This window comes from Rana temporaria, chromosome 6 (genome assembly GCF_905171775.1).
Source record: "Rana temporaria chromosome 6, aRanTem1.1, whole genome shotgun sequence".
In the NCBI taxonomy this organism is placed as follows: Eukaryota; Metazoa; Chordata; class Amphibia; order Anura; family Ranidae; genus Rana; species Rana temporaria.
Window position 1 is genome coordinate 56,921,591 of NC_053494.1, and position 13,151 is coordinate 56,934,741.

At 40.7% G+C, this 13,151-nt stretch overlaps 1 protein-coding gene across 1 annotated transcript in view; it reads left to right on the plus strand.

Annotated features, from left to right (window-relative positions):
- Positions 1-13,151, plus strand: part of DNAH3 (dynein axonemal heavy chain 3) — a 483,492-nt gene that overhangs the window by 211,941 nt on the left and 258,400 nt on the right. The window contains exon 23 of the mRNA XM_040356847.1: positions 10,982-11,118. Within this exon, the coding sequence (XP_040212781.1) occupies positions 10,982-11,118 (137 nt within the window). The remainder of the gene's footprint in view (positions 1-10,981; positions 11,119-13,151) is intronic.

A 13,151-nucleotide genomic window follows, 5' to 3' on the forward strand; every position in this document is an offset into this window, starting at 1 on the left:
TTTCCCGAGACAGGCTTTGGAAGCCCAAATCATAGTCTTACCAAAACCTGGGAAAGATCCTACACTATGGGGTAGCTTTCGCCCCATTTCCCTCACCAACATTGACATTCACTTATACTCCAAACTATTGGCCAATCGCCTCCTGCCAGCGATACCCAACCTGATGCATCTTGACCAGGTGGGGTTCACCCCCAAGAGTGAGGCCATGGATAACATCCTTAAAAACATTTCCCTGATGGAATATGCCCAAAAATGAAGAATCACAGCTTGTTTGACCTCGGTCGACGCTAAAAAAGATTTCAAACGGGCTCATTTGCAATTTCTAGGCCTTGGCTCAACATGCTATGCAAGATCCTGGCTCTCTACAACAACCCTATGGGAAGGATCTGATCTAATGGCCGCCTATCTGAACAAATATGGATTTGTAATAGAACCCACCAGGGATGTCACCTGTCGCCATTGCTATACATACTCACAATGGAACATCTTGCCACGGCCCTCCGGCATGACTCCAATATTCAGGGTTTTTCTATTGGCCATCATCAATATAAATGATCCCTATATGTGGACCTCTTATTATATGTTACTAAGCCCCACACATCTGTACCAGACATTGAGGCATTCACAGAGTTTGGATGGGCTAGTAACTTTAAAGTAAATTACGATAAAACGGAGGCCCTTAACATCTCCCTACCCAAATCTACAGTAGCCCAGGTTCAATCCTCATTTGAATTTAAATGGCAGCAAAAAGCTGTCAAGTATCTTGGAATCCAAATCCCTACCTCTCTACCCACCCTGACAGATCTAAACTATACACCCCTAATAAGAACATTGCGAATATGCCTTGAATCTTATGATAAACCGAACATCTCCTGTTTTGACCAAATGAACGCCGTCAAAATGGACATTCTGCCTAAATTTTTATACATTTTATGCCCCCCTACTCGTGGTTTCTTCGGTCAAAAGGGCTATTCAGGATTTTATATGGCGACAGGATTGGCTTTTATATTTTAGCTTTACCTAAAAATAGAGGGGGCGTTGCTCTCCCTGACCTACGGCTGTATTTTCACGCTGCATCGTTGATCAGAATAGTCGATTGGTACCACAGTTCCTCCGCTAGATTGTGGACATGATTAGAAAATGACCGAATATCTCCCGACCTCACATCCCTTCCATGGACACACAGATCTAATGCCCCTTGTGACTTTCGCTACGCTGCGAATTTGGGACAACTACTTTGTACTACTCGAAACCCAGCCCCTTGACTCCAATATTTATCAACTCTTTCCCTCCGACTTGAGCTAAATCTAGATTTCTTATGTGGCAAAAATCAGAGGCTCCTCTGCTGAGTCATATGCTCAATGCTGGAAACCGATTCCTCTACCTGACATGCTTTCTTCCTGCCACAACCCTTCTATGGCTTGGCTTGAACACACTCAATTAACACACTTTATGAACAAAATACCAAACATTGATGATTTGACTAGACCACATACAGCCTTTTTAGTCATTGTTATCCCTGTCGGACAGACCAGAGCATTCGCTATCCCTGTTATATCAGTTACTGATTCAGGGCTCCTATCTAAACTCACTGCCATTCCTTTCAAAATGGGAAAGGGAGATTAATATGTCTCTGGAGGATATGGAATAGGGCAAAACACTACTCTCTTTTAAATTATCTATCTCATGTCATGGCCAAGAACAGAATTACCGTATTTTCTCTAGGTGGTACCTTTGCCCCTCTATTCTACACAAGTTTGATCTTAATGTTTCGGACATATGTTGGAGATGCTTGCAGGCCCCGGGTAACATGACACACATTTGGGGTACGTGCCCACACGTTATCCCCTTTTGGGACAACATTCTCCAGCTATATGACAAACTTGAAAGGGACACATTTCACAAAGAACCCCGCTTAACGGTCCTATCTATGTTACCGGGGTCATACAAACCTATCAAGAAGAGCTTAATTTGCCATTTGCTGACAGCTGCACGTTCAATTATTGCTAGATCTTGGCATCAATCAGTGGTCCCCTCTCTAGCTGATTGGGCCTGTGAAATGGACAGGATCGAACATATTGAAAGGATGGTAGCGTGGGATGCTGATAAGAGTGAGGCCCACACTATTATGTGGACCGTTGCTGATTTAGACTTTTTATTATAGCGGATACAACTCTTACCGTTTCCCCTGGGCCCTCTCATGAGTAGCATGATATACCTTCTTCCCTTTGTTTCTCATACCCTGCCCCCCTTTTTTTTCTTTCCTTATTTCTCCTCCTTCCGCACCTTTTATAAGATTATAGTAATCTTACCGGTATATTCACCACACTTTCAGGCCATATGTGTTGAGTCTTGTTTTTTTTTTCTGTTTTCTACACCACTGCTTAATTGATTTACTATTACTTGGTTTATTTCACTTATTTCTACATTCCTTAAGGATAGCTACCTGACTATGCTTATGTGATACATGTTCTTTTAGTGTCCTTCCGATCCTAATGTACACTCAATGGACATGTTTTTCTTGGCTATGTTTTGAAATTGCTTGAAACTTAATAAAACAGATTCAACATAAAAAGGTATGGCAATGTTAACTGTCCCCACTATAGGACACCAGAACATAATACCCACTGAGTCAGAGGATTAGCGCAAACCATCATTGTACTTCATCTTTACAAATATAGAGAGATCATTTTTTATTTAATAAGTTCTAATGAAATTAAATTAAAGATAACGTAGGTAACCTTAATTCAGTTGAAAAAAAAATAGCTTCTGCAATGAAGACACAAGAATTTTACCAAAATAATAAATGCAATTTGTGCTGTCTTTTGAACAAGTGAACTTTGTGTAGACAAGTGCTTATGGAGACAATTCCACAAAGCACAATTAGTCTGCAATGATCAGAGGAGGAAACAAGGTGGTTATACTTTATGGCAGCATCACAAATTATTGTACTGAATAGTATGCCTGCAAATTATGATACCAGGAAACAAATACACTGAACTAGTGCTAGAGAAAATTTTGAGAGTATTCAATCACATTCTAGCTATCATTTTTAAGGTCTAAAAGAAAATTTAAGAAAACAACGTTTAGGGCACACACACAATATAATTTGTGTACATGTAGAACTACATTTTATTTCCTTCTTTCAAAAAAGCATTTCTTCTGAGAAACAAACACATTTGATTTTTTTTAAATACCGATAAGTCTAGTGGGCCAGTGTCTAAAGGTAGAAAAGTAGTTGCTCTTTTAAATGGCTTTGCAACAAGACATTTTTGATTACTAGCGTACCCTTTTATCAAGTGTGGGTTAGTACTTTGCCCATTAAAATTGCTATCACTGACTATAACTGGAAGTCTTTATGATTCTTGTCATAGTCTGTGACAGTCTGTGAAAAATGGCAGAGCGGGTTTTGATAAAGTCACCTCTGTTCTTACTAAATTATATGACTTCAGTGAGCTAAATTACATAATGGAGCAATCTTTAAATGAGTTGTAACTGATGTGAATAAAAGCAGTGCTTCTAATGCTTACTAATAATTATGTTGATGATTAGGTTGTTATGGTATTATATGCAAAAAAACCTCTTCTGAAATATGAACACCCAGAAAAGAAGAAAGAATGATAAAGATGTGATATTATATACCGTATTTATTGGCGTATAACGCACACCGGCTTATAACGCGCACCCCAATTTTAGGAGGGACGTTTAAGAAAAAAAAAATTAAATAAAGAACTTTGAACTGTCTCCGAGGGAAGAGGAGGAGCGAGTGCCGCTGAATTAGACCACAAGTGATATACAAACAAAATGCTTTAGTATTCTTTTCCTGGAGGAACAGCTTGAAGTACCTACTGTATGTATAATAAAGTCTATGTAATAAGGAGACCTTGTCCATTTAGGATAAAGCCCACACCCCGAACACATTATATTGTCTTTCACAGCACCCCCTCACTGCTCCGGAAACACTGACCTTGGAAACACTGCCATCATTGCAGCCTCCCCAGTGACAGATCCCTGCTGTCTCCGAGGGAAGAGGAGGAACGAGTGCCACTGAATTACAGAGCCGCGATCTTCTGTGTACCAGGCACTCCGTCACTCAAAGCCATGCCTCCTGGCCCTGCTCATATGATAGACAGTTGCCCAATGCGGGGCCAGGAGGCATGGCTGTGAGTGACGGAGTGCCCGGTACACAGTAGATCGCGGCACTGTAATTCAGTGGCACTCGTTCCTCCTCTTCCCTCGGAGACGGCAGGGATCAGCGTATAACGCGCACCCGTGATTTTCCCCCTATTTTCAGGGGGGAAAAGTGTGCGTTATATGCCGATAAATACGGTAATGCCACTAATAAATAAATAAACTTAATAGAGTGCTGTATCACCAATTTGAGTTTCATATTAGAAGATACTGCTGTAGTACTTTGTTATACATTTATTTGATTGCTAAATTTGGTTTCAGTTATATATATATTTTCATTCTCCAATGTGTCAGTGGTGTACTATGGGGATGCAGTCCACAGTGGGTGCGCATTCCCTTAGGGTGCTGTGGCCGCCTGACATTTTTTTGTGTGTATTACTGTGATGTTTGTGCAGGATCACTGTTACCCTTGACCCTTTTCTCCTGATGTATGCTGGGGGAGGGGCTGTACCAGGAAGTTAGTCACAGTGTGTGTGGGAAGCGGCCGCATGATACGTAGAAGGGATTACAGTACATCTGGTAATGACAGAAGCCTGTTGTATTAAGACTCCTCCATGTAAGAATGTCATCATGTTTCTGAGTGAGTAATAAACCCTTCCCTGGTTAAGAAGTGCCACGGCCTGTGTGTAATTTTTTGAGCGGATACTGGCAGCATTGCTAGCAACACCCTGAGAAACCTTGTGTCGAAGGGACATAACAGTGGTGAGGAAGATTGTGGATATTAGCACACATGGCCTTTATAGGGTTTATTTAACCATTTGACCCTGCTGCTGAATCATGGAGCTCCTCACAGCATTGGGTCAAGCAAGCTGCATATGGCACTCTGAGACCTAATTTCTCCAGACAAGATGGCCTTTAAGCCTCTGCCAGAGTTTGTTCAGAAGCTACATGAGCAATACAACCCAAAGCTGTTAGAAATTGCAGAGCAGTTTAAATTCTACAGTAGAAGGCAACATGCCGGGGGGGAAGACATAAAGACTTATATCATAGTTACATAGTTACATAGTTAGTCAGTTTGAAAAAAGACACAAGTCCATCCAGTTCAACCACAAAAAAATAAACAAACAAAATAAAAAACACAGTACAATCCCATACACCCAACTCCATACCCACAGTTGTTCCAGAGGAAGGCAAAAAACCCTAGCAGAGCATGATCCAATTTGCTACAGCAGGGGAAAAAAATCCTTCCTGATCCCCCGAGAGGCAATCGGATTTACCCTGGATCAACTTTACCTACAAATCTTAGTACTCAGTTATATTATGTACATTTAGGAAAGAATCCAGGCATTTCTTAAAGCAATCTACTGAGCTGGCCAGAACCATGTCTGGAGGGAGTCTGTTCAACATTTTCACAGCTCTTACTGTGAAAAAACCTTTCTGTATTTGGAGTTGAAATCTATTTTCCTCTAGACGTAAAGAGTGCCCCCTTGTCCTCAGTGTTGACCGTAAAGTGAATAACCCAACACCAAGTTCACTATATGGACCCCTTATATATTTGTACATGTTGATCATATCCCCCCTTATTCTCCTCTTCTCAAGAGTGAATACATTTAGTTCTTATCTTTCCTCATAGCTGAGCTCCTCCATGCCTCTTATCAGTTTAATTGCCCTTCTCTGCACTTTCTCCAGTTCCCCGATATCCTTTTTGAGAACTGGTGCCCAAAACTGAACTGCATATTCCAGATGAGGTCTTACTAATGATTTGTACAGGGGCAAAAGTATATCTCTCTCTCTGGAGTCCATACCTCTCTTAATACAAGAAAGGACTTTGCTCGCTTTGGAAACCGCAGCTTATGATCAATAATCCTTCTCCACTAAAGATCCCCCCCAGTTGTACTCCCCCTAGTATGTATGATGCATGCATATTCTTAGCCCCCAAGTGCATAACTTTACATTTATCAACATTAAACCTCATCTGCCACTTAGTTGCCCAATTAGACAGAGCATCGAGGTCGGCTTGTAAATTGGAGACATCCTGTAAGGACGTTATTCCACTACATAGCTTGGTGTCATCTGCAAAGACAGAAATTTTACTTTTGATCTCAGACCCAATATCATTTATAAATAAACTAAAAAGTAAAGGTCCCAGCACTGAACCTTGGGGTACACCACTGATAACCTTATACCATTCAGAGTATGAATCATTAACCAAGACTCTCTGAATTCTGTCTTTCAGACAGTTTTCTATCCATTTACAAACTGATATATCCAATCCTGTAGACCTTACCTTACACATGAGCCGTGTGTGTGGAACTGTATCGAACGCTTTTGAAAAATCCAAGTAGATCACGTCCACAGGCACGCCTCTGCCCAGGGTTATACTTACCTCTTCATAAAAGGAAATCAGGTCTGACAACGTCTTTCATGAATCCATGCTGTCTGTTGCTTAAATATTTTTTTTCCGACAAGAACTCGTCCATGTGGTCTTTTATTAAACGTTCCAGTATCTTCCCAACTTTAGAAGTTAAACTAACAGGTCTATAGTTACTTGGTAAAGACTTTGTTCCCTTTTTAAATATGGGCACCACATTGGCCCTGCGCAAATCCAGTGGTACTATTCCTGTCATTAATGAGTCCCTAAATATTAGATACAGTGGCTTTGAAATTACAGAGCTCAATTATTTTAGGATCCGTGGGTAGATGCCATCTGGTGCAGGTGCTTTATCCACCTTTATTCTGTCTAAATATTTCTGGACCATATCACTTTTGAGCCATTGTGGATCATTTGGGGTTGTGTCACTCCCACCCCCATTATGGACATGAGCTCCCCCATGCTCCATTGTATACACAGAGCTGAAGAAAGCATTTAATAAATTTGCCTTCACTTTGTCCTCAGTCACCCACTCTAGATTATTTTGTAAGGGGCCTACATGCTCAGACTTCACCTTTTTACTATTAATATATTTAAAAAAAAATGTGGTTGTTGTCCTTTTTACATATCTTGTTATATTCTTTGTAACATTTAAACGACACTAGTGTTCCTTCATTTTTATATTTTTAAAAAGCTATTTTCTTATTGTTTATAGCTTTTTTAACTTTGACGGTGAGCCACATAGGTTTTATTTTTAGTCTTTTAAACTTATTGCCCATGGGAATATACTTTGCAGTGAGGTTCCAAACAGTTTTTTTGAAGAATTCCCATTTCTGTTCTGTGTTCATCAATGCCAATATTCCCTCCCAGTCCAAGTCATGGAGAGCAGCCCTCATCCTTGGAAAATTTGCTCTCTTGAAATTGAGTGTTTTTATCTTTCCTGTATGTATTTCTTGCTTATAGTGAACATTAAATGAAATCATGTTATGATCACTGCTACCCAGGTGGTCTTTTATCTAAACATTAGTAATAAGCTCTGCATGGTTTGAGATTACCATGTCCAACAGAGCATCATTCCTAGTTGGGGCCTCAATAAACTGGACCATAAAATTGTCCTGCAATAGGTTTTTACATTTTTGTCCTTTAACTGTCCCAGCAGTGCCATTATTCCAGTCAATTTCTGGGTAGTTAAAATCCCCCATTATTATCACCGTCCCAGCCCTTGTAGCCCTTTCCATCTGTGCAAGGAGCCGAGTCTAATCCTCCTCATTAACATTGGGTGGTCTATAACAAACTCCAATGATTAACTTTGAACTACGCACATCTGTATGCAGTTCCACCCATAATGCTTCAGCCTCATCACACTCTCCATCAACCAGGTCCTCTTTCATGCTTGCTTTGAGGTCACTTCTCACATAAAGACAGACCCCTATACCTTTCATTTTTACCTAAGAAGTGCCATAACTTGCTGCCACTTGTCAGGTGGGAAACTACCTGCAGACGGCTTTATGCAACATGTTTGTCATGCGACCCAGCCATATAGAAACGTTTACTCACAGAACCCGACTTGACTCCGACGAAAGTCACTGACCTTGCTACGGTCATGGAGTTGGCTACATGGGATGCTACCTTGCTGAAGGCACCACCTGAAACTCATGCAAGCCAGGGAGAGGAAATATTCCACACTGCTATCACCTGACACCCAAGATGGCCATCCCCAAATCAGCCTAAACTGTGCCACCCTAATTCTTCTGTCAATAGGACACCGACTTGCTACCGTTGTGGTAACACTACTCACAGTGCACCTGCTTGCAAGTTCAATGATATTGTTTGTTTTCTTTGTGGAAAGACTGTTCATACTAATATCTGATCTGCCCTCCGACCATGCCCATTTCAGTTTTTTTAAAGAACAGTGTTTAATAAAGTGATTTTGCAAAAAGAACAGAAACCAACACATATCTGGATAATAGAGATGGGCCTAATGACCCCCTGTTTGGTTCGCGACAGAACTCTTGAACATCAGGAAAATTTGGAGCAGAATATCAAACCCCATTGAAGCCTTTGAGCCCAGAATTGGAAAAATCAAAAGTGCTAGTTTTGAGGGCTTAGGTGCAAGTTATTGGGCATACAAAGGGTATGGGCATCTGGGTACTGCCCTGTGGGACATGTATCAATGAAAAAAAAGGTTGTAAAAAACATAATTTTTAAATTAGCAATGATTTACTGATGCTTAAAAGGTTTGTAAAGGTAAATGTTTTTTCACCTTAATGCATCCTATGCATTAAGGTGAAAAAACATCCGACAATAACGCCCCCCACCCCGAGCGCTCGTTTTACTTACCTCAGCCCTCGAGGCCGAGGTGATACAGTGAGCGGCAATAGCCGCCGGCTGTATCACGGGAGCGCGCCTGCAGGAACTCAACACCATGCTCGCTCGCTCGTATGAAGGTGTTCAGTTCTTGCGTGGAGGAGGCGAGACAGCCGCCAAGGGACCCCAGAAGACCAGGTTTGGGGACACTCTGTGCAAAACGAGCTGCACAGTGGAGGTAAGTATAACATGTTTGTCATTTAAAAAAAAAATAACTTTACAACCCCTTTAAAGTGAAAAAATATAAATTCCTTTAACTATAGTGCCTGGGTGGTCCCCTTAGACTTCCTGTAAAGTATCAAATTTTTACAGTGTATATAACCTGCTGCAGCAATAATGACATTTATAAAGGCAAAAAAATGAAATGTTCCCTGCTCAGCTCACTTCGGCTGTTCTCGGCTATGTTTGGGCGGTCGGACTTGACGTCAGCTTTGCTCAGCAGAGGGACAGTCACAGTGATGTAACATGTAAGCAAATGTATTAGAAATAGGATGCTGACTATGTCCGCAGCCCCTGTCCGTGTCCGCAGCCCCTGTCCCTGTCCATGTTCGCAGCCCCTGTCCCTTTCCATGTCCATGTCCATGTCCGCAGCCCCTGTCCATGTCCATGTCCGCAGCCCCTGTCCATGTCCGCAGCCCCTGTCCATGTCCGCAGCCCCTGTCCATGTCCACAGCAAATATTTTAGTACACCATTTGGGTCACAATATTTTTTTTCTTGTTTTCCTCCTCTAAAACCTAGGTGCGTCTTATGGTCAAGGCACTGTAATAGACAATTTCCATATTTAGCGTGTAACATGTAACCTGCTACAATTGACCCCATCCACCCTCACAATATTCCCTCCATAACCCCCTGACAATATGCAGGGGTTCCACAGTCGATTTTACTTTTAACTTTTACACAAAGGTGCGGGGCTCTACCCATACAGTCGTGACATTCATTCACTGGGATCTGCCTACAAGTCCTGTCCAGTAGGCGCACTCGTAGTCCATTGACACTTTCTCCAGCTCTGCAACTAAAAGCCCGTACAGATGTACAGGCAGAGAGCTGAACTGTTGGCTCCTTTAAAGAAAGTAATAAATGCAAAAACAATCCTGCAAAATGATGTGCATTTATTTTTTTAAAGGCTCACTTAAAGTGGAGTTCCACCCATAAATATAACATTACATCAGTAGTTTTAAAAAAATGTCATTAGTCCTTTAAGAAAAAACATTTTTTTTTTAGATGCCTTCAAAGTGTTGTTGCTAGGCTGAATTTTTTTTTTAGATGCCTTCAAAGTGTTGTTGCTAGGCTGAATAGTTAATCTTCCCTCTTCCTGCACCTAGGTGCTTAACCTACACTGCACAGACTCCTGGGAAAGTAGTGGGTGTAACTTTCCAGGAGTCTGTGCACTCCCCAGTCTCGAAGAATCATGTGACTTGGACAGTACAGGTGCTGAAACCTGATCTGAAACCTATTACACTGCTTGTGCAGCACTGAGCATGTGCGAGATCTGCAAGGCTGAAATCCAGGAAGTCATACAGTCTGGCTTCATGATGCCCACACTTAAGATGGCCCCAGTCAATTTCTATTTTATAAAGTGTCTAAATGCTGTAACAACCTAACAAAACGGACCTTAGTTTACAGACTAACTTTACTAGAATACATTAAGCTTGTGTATTACAGGGGTATTTATATTTAAAAAGTGAAATTGTGGCCGGAACTCCGCTTTAACCGTTAGGACTATATTGCTGCTGTTTACCCATATCAAAATAGGAAGTCAGGGAAAGTCTCTCCAAAGTGATTTCTTACCTTTCCTCAATGTATCCAAAGTTAAAAAATACTTTGGCCTGGAGCTTGGCTTAAAATATATGATCATCATAAGCCACAACACCCTGATGACATGAATTTATTCTGTATATAAAATAATTAATTTCCTTTATTATTTTCCTCTTACACATATATATCCTGTATAATTCCAGCCCACCTTCAACTGAACTGAGTGATTAATCTTCCAAGGGCCAAGTTAGTGGGCTGTTGAGTAATGATGCATTTGAAAGCCATTTATGACAAAATGTGTAATTTTCAGTGCACAAAACAACCTCTCATTACTATCGGGGTCTTCATTTTATCAGGTGAAAGATACCAGAGTGCTTATCGCAACAAAACAGCAGAACATGTTAGAAAGGCTTCAGGAATCCAATATCCTCTTGGAAGAAATTCAGAAAGGTTTAAATTCCTATTTGGAAAAAAAAAGATTATTTTTTCCAAGGTAAGTGCCTATTGAGAAGAAATCATAAAATAATCTCTTGTGTCTACAACAAAGACTTAGTACTTTTTTCTTTTCCCCATACCTAGCCTAAGCATGTGTCCTCATTGATCGTTATTTTAAATAAAATGTACCACATTTGTGCTGTTTTTTTTTTATATTTTTTCAGATTTAAAAATATTGGACTACTTCAAAGGAACTTGTCATTTATTTTAAACTATTGAGCTTCATGTACACTGAGGCTTTTCTAAACACTTTCCTTCTGGCAGACAAAAAGCAGCTTAAAAAACTTTTTTGCAAATGCATTTAGGTGAGATTAGGTGCATCAAGCTCCTGGGCATTTTTTTTTATTAATTAGAATGTTGATTTAGGCCCCTTTCACACTGAGGAGTAATTTAGGCGTTTTAGTGCTAAAAATAGCGCATAAATAATGCCTGAAATACTCCGGTCCTAGCATTCTCAATGAGAAAGCCCAAAGGCTTTTACACTGAGGCGATGCGCTGGTGGGAGAAAAAAAATCTCCTGCAAGCAGCATCTTGGGAGCGGTGAGAGGAGCGGTGTGTATACCGCTCCTTCACCCCTCCTTCCAATTGAAAACAATGGGACACCGCGGTAATACCGCCGGCAATGCGCCTCTGCGGAGGTGCATTGCTGGCGGTATTAACCCCTCTTCGGCCGCTAGCAGGGGTTAATACCGCACCTCTAGCGGTCGAATACCGCGGCAATTCCGCTAAAAATATCGGCGCTATACTGCCACCGCACATGCTGCCCCAGTGTGAAAGGGGTCTTATTCTGGACATTGAAATTAAAAAACGCTCAAGGGCTAAACATACCTAGCGCTTACACGCATTTAACCGCATTTAGGCGTATTAGGCAGTTTTTGTGCGCAATTTTTTTTTTTTTTCTACCTTTAAATACCACTGCCTCGAAACTCCTGTAAATGGCTATAGCGTGCATGGACAGGCTAGCATGAAGGGGTGTTTAGAGGTAGAAAAAAAAAAGAACCAGCGCTTTTGAATTCAAGTGTGCTGGAGGCCTTGAAAGCAGGGCTTTTTTTCAGGGGGAACTTGGGGGAACTCAGTTCCACCACTTCTGGCTCAGACCCTTTGGTGCCTGCTCACCATAATCACTTGTAAACACAGAAGTCTGGTTTCTGTGTTTACAAGTGACAGCTCTGCACTCTGTGTGTAACCATCTGAACTCTGCACTCTGTATGTAATGCAATCATGGTATTTAACCACTTCTCTACTTTGGGTGTTTTTCAGATTTGGTGTTTACAAGACTAAAACAGTTTTTTTTGCTAGAAAATTACTTAAAACCCACAAACATTATATATTTATTTTTTTCTAATACCCTAGAGAATAAAATGGCGATCATTGCAACACTTTTTGTCGCACCATATTTGCGCAGCGGTCCTACAAGCGCACTTTTTTTGGAAAAAAATCACTTTTTTGAATTAAAAAATAAGACAGCAATAAATTTGGCCCAATTTTTTTATATATTGTGAAAGATAATGTTACGCCGAGTAAAATGGTACCCAACATGTCACGCTTACAAATTGCGCCCGCTCGTGGCATGGCGTCAAACTTTTACCCTTAAAAATCTTGATAGGCGACGTTTAAAAAATTCTATAGGTTGCATTTTTTGAGTTACAGAGTAGGCCTAGGGCTATAATTATTGCTCTCGCTCTAACGATCGCGGCGATACCTCACTTGTGTCGTTTGAACACCGTTTTCATATGCGGGCGCTACTCACGTATGCGTTCGCTTCTGAGCACGAGCTCGTCGGGACGGGGCGCTTTAAAAAAAATTTTTTTGTTTTTCTTATTTATTTTTATTTATTTTATTATTTTTTACACTGGAAAAAAATAAAATAAAAAAAATGATCACTTTTATTCCTATTACAAGGAATGTAAACATCCCTTGTAATAGAAAAAAGCATGACAGGTCCTCTTAAATATGAGATCTGGGGTCAAAAAGACCTCAGATTTCATATTCAGACTAAAATGCAAAAAAAAAAAAAAAAAATTGGAAAAT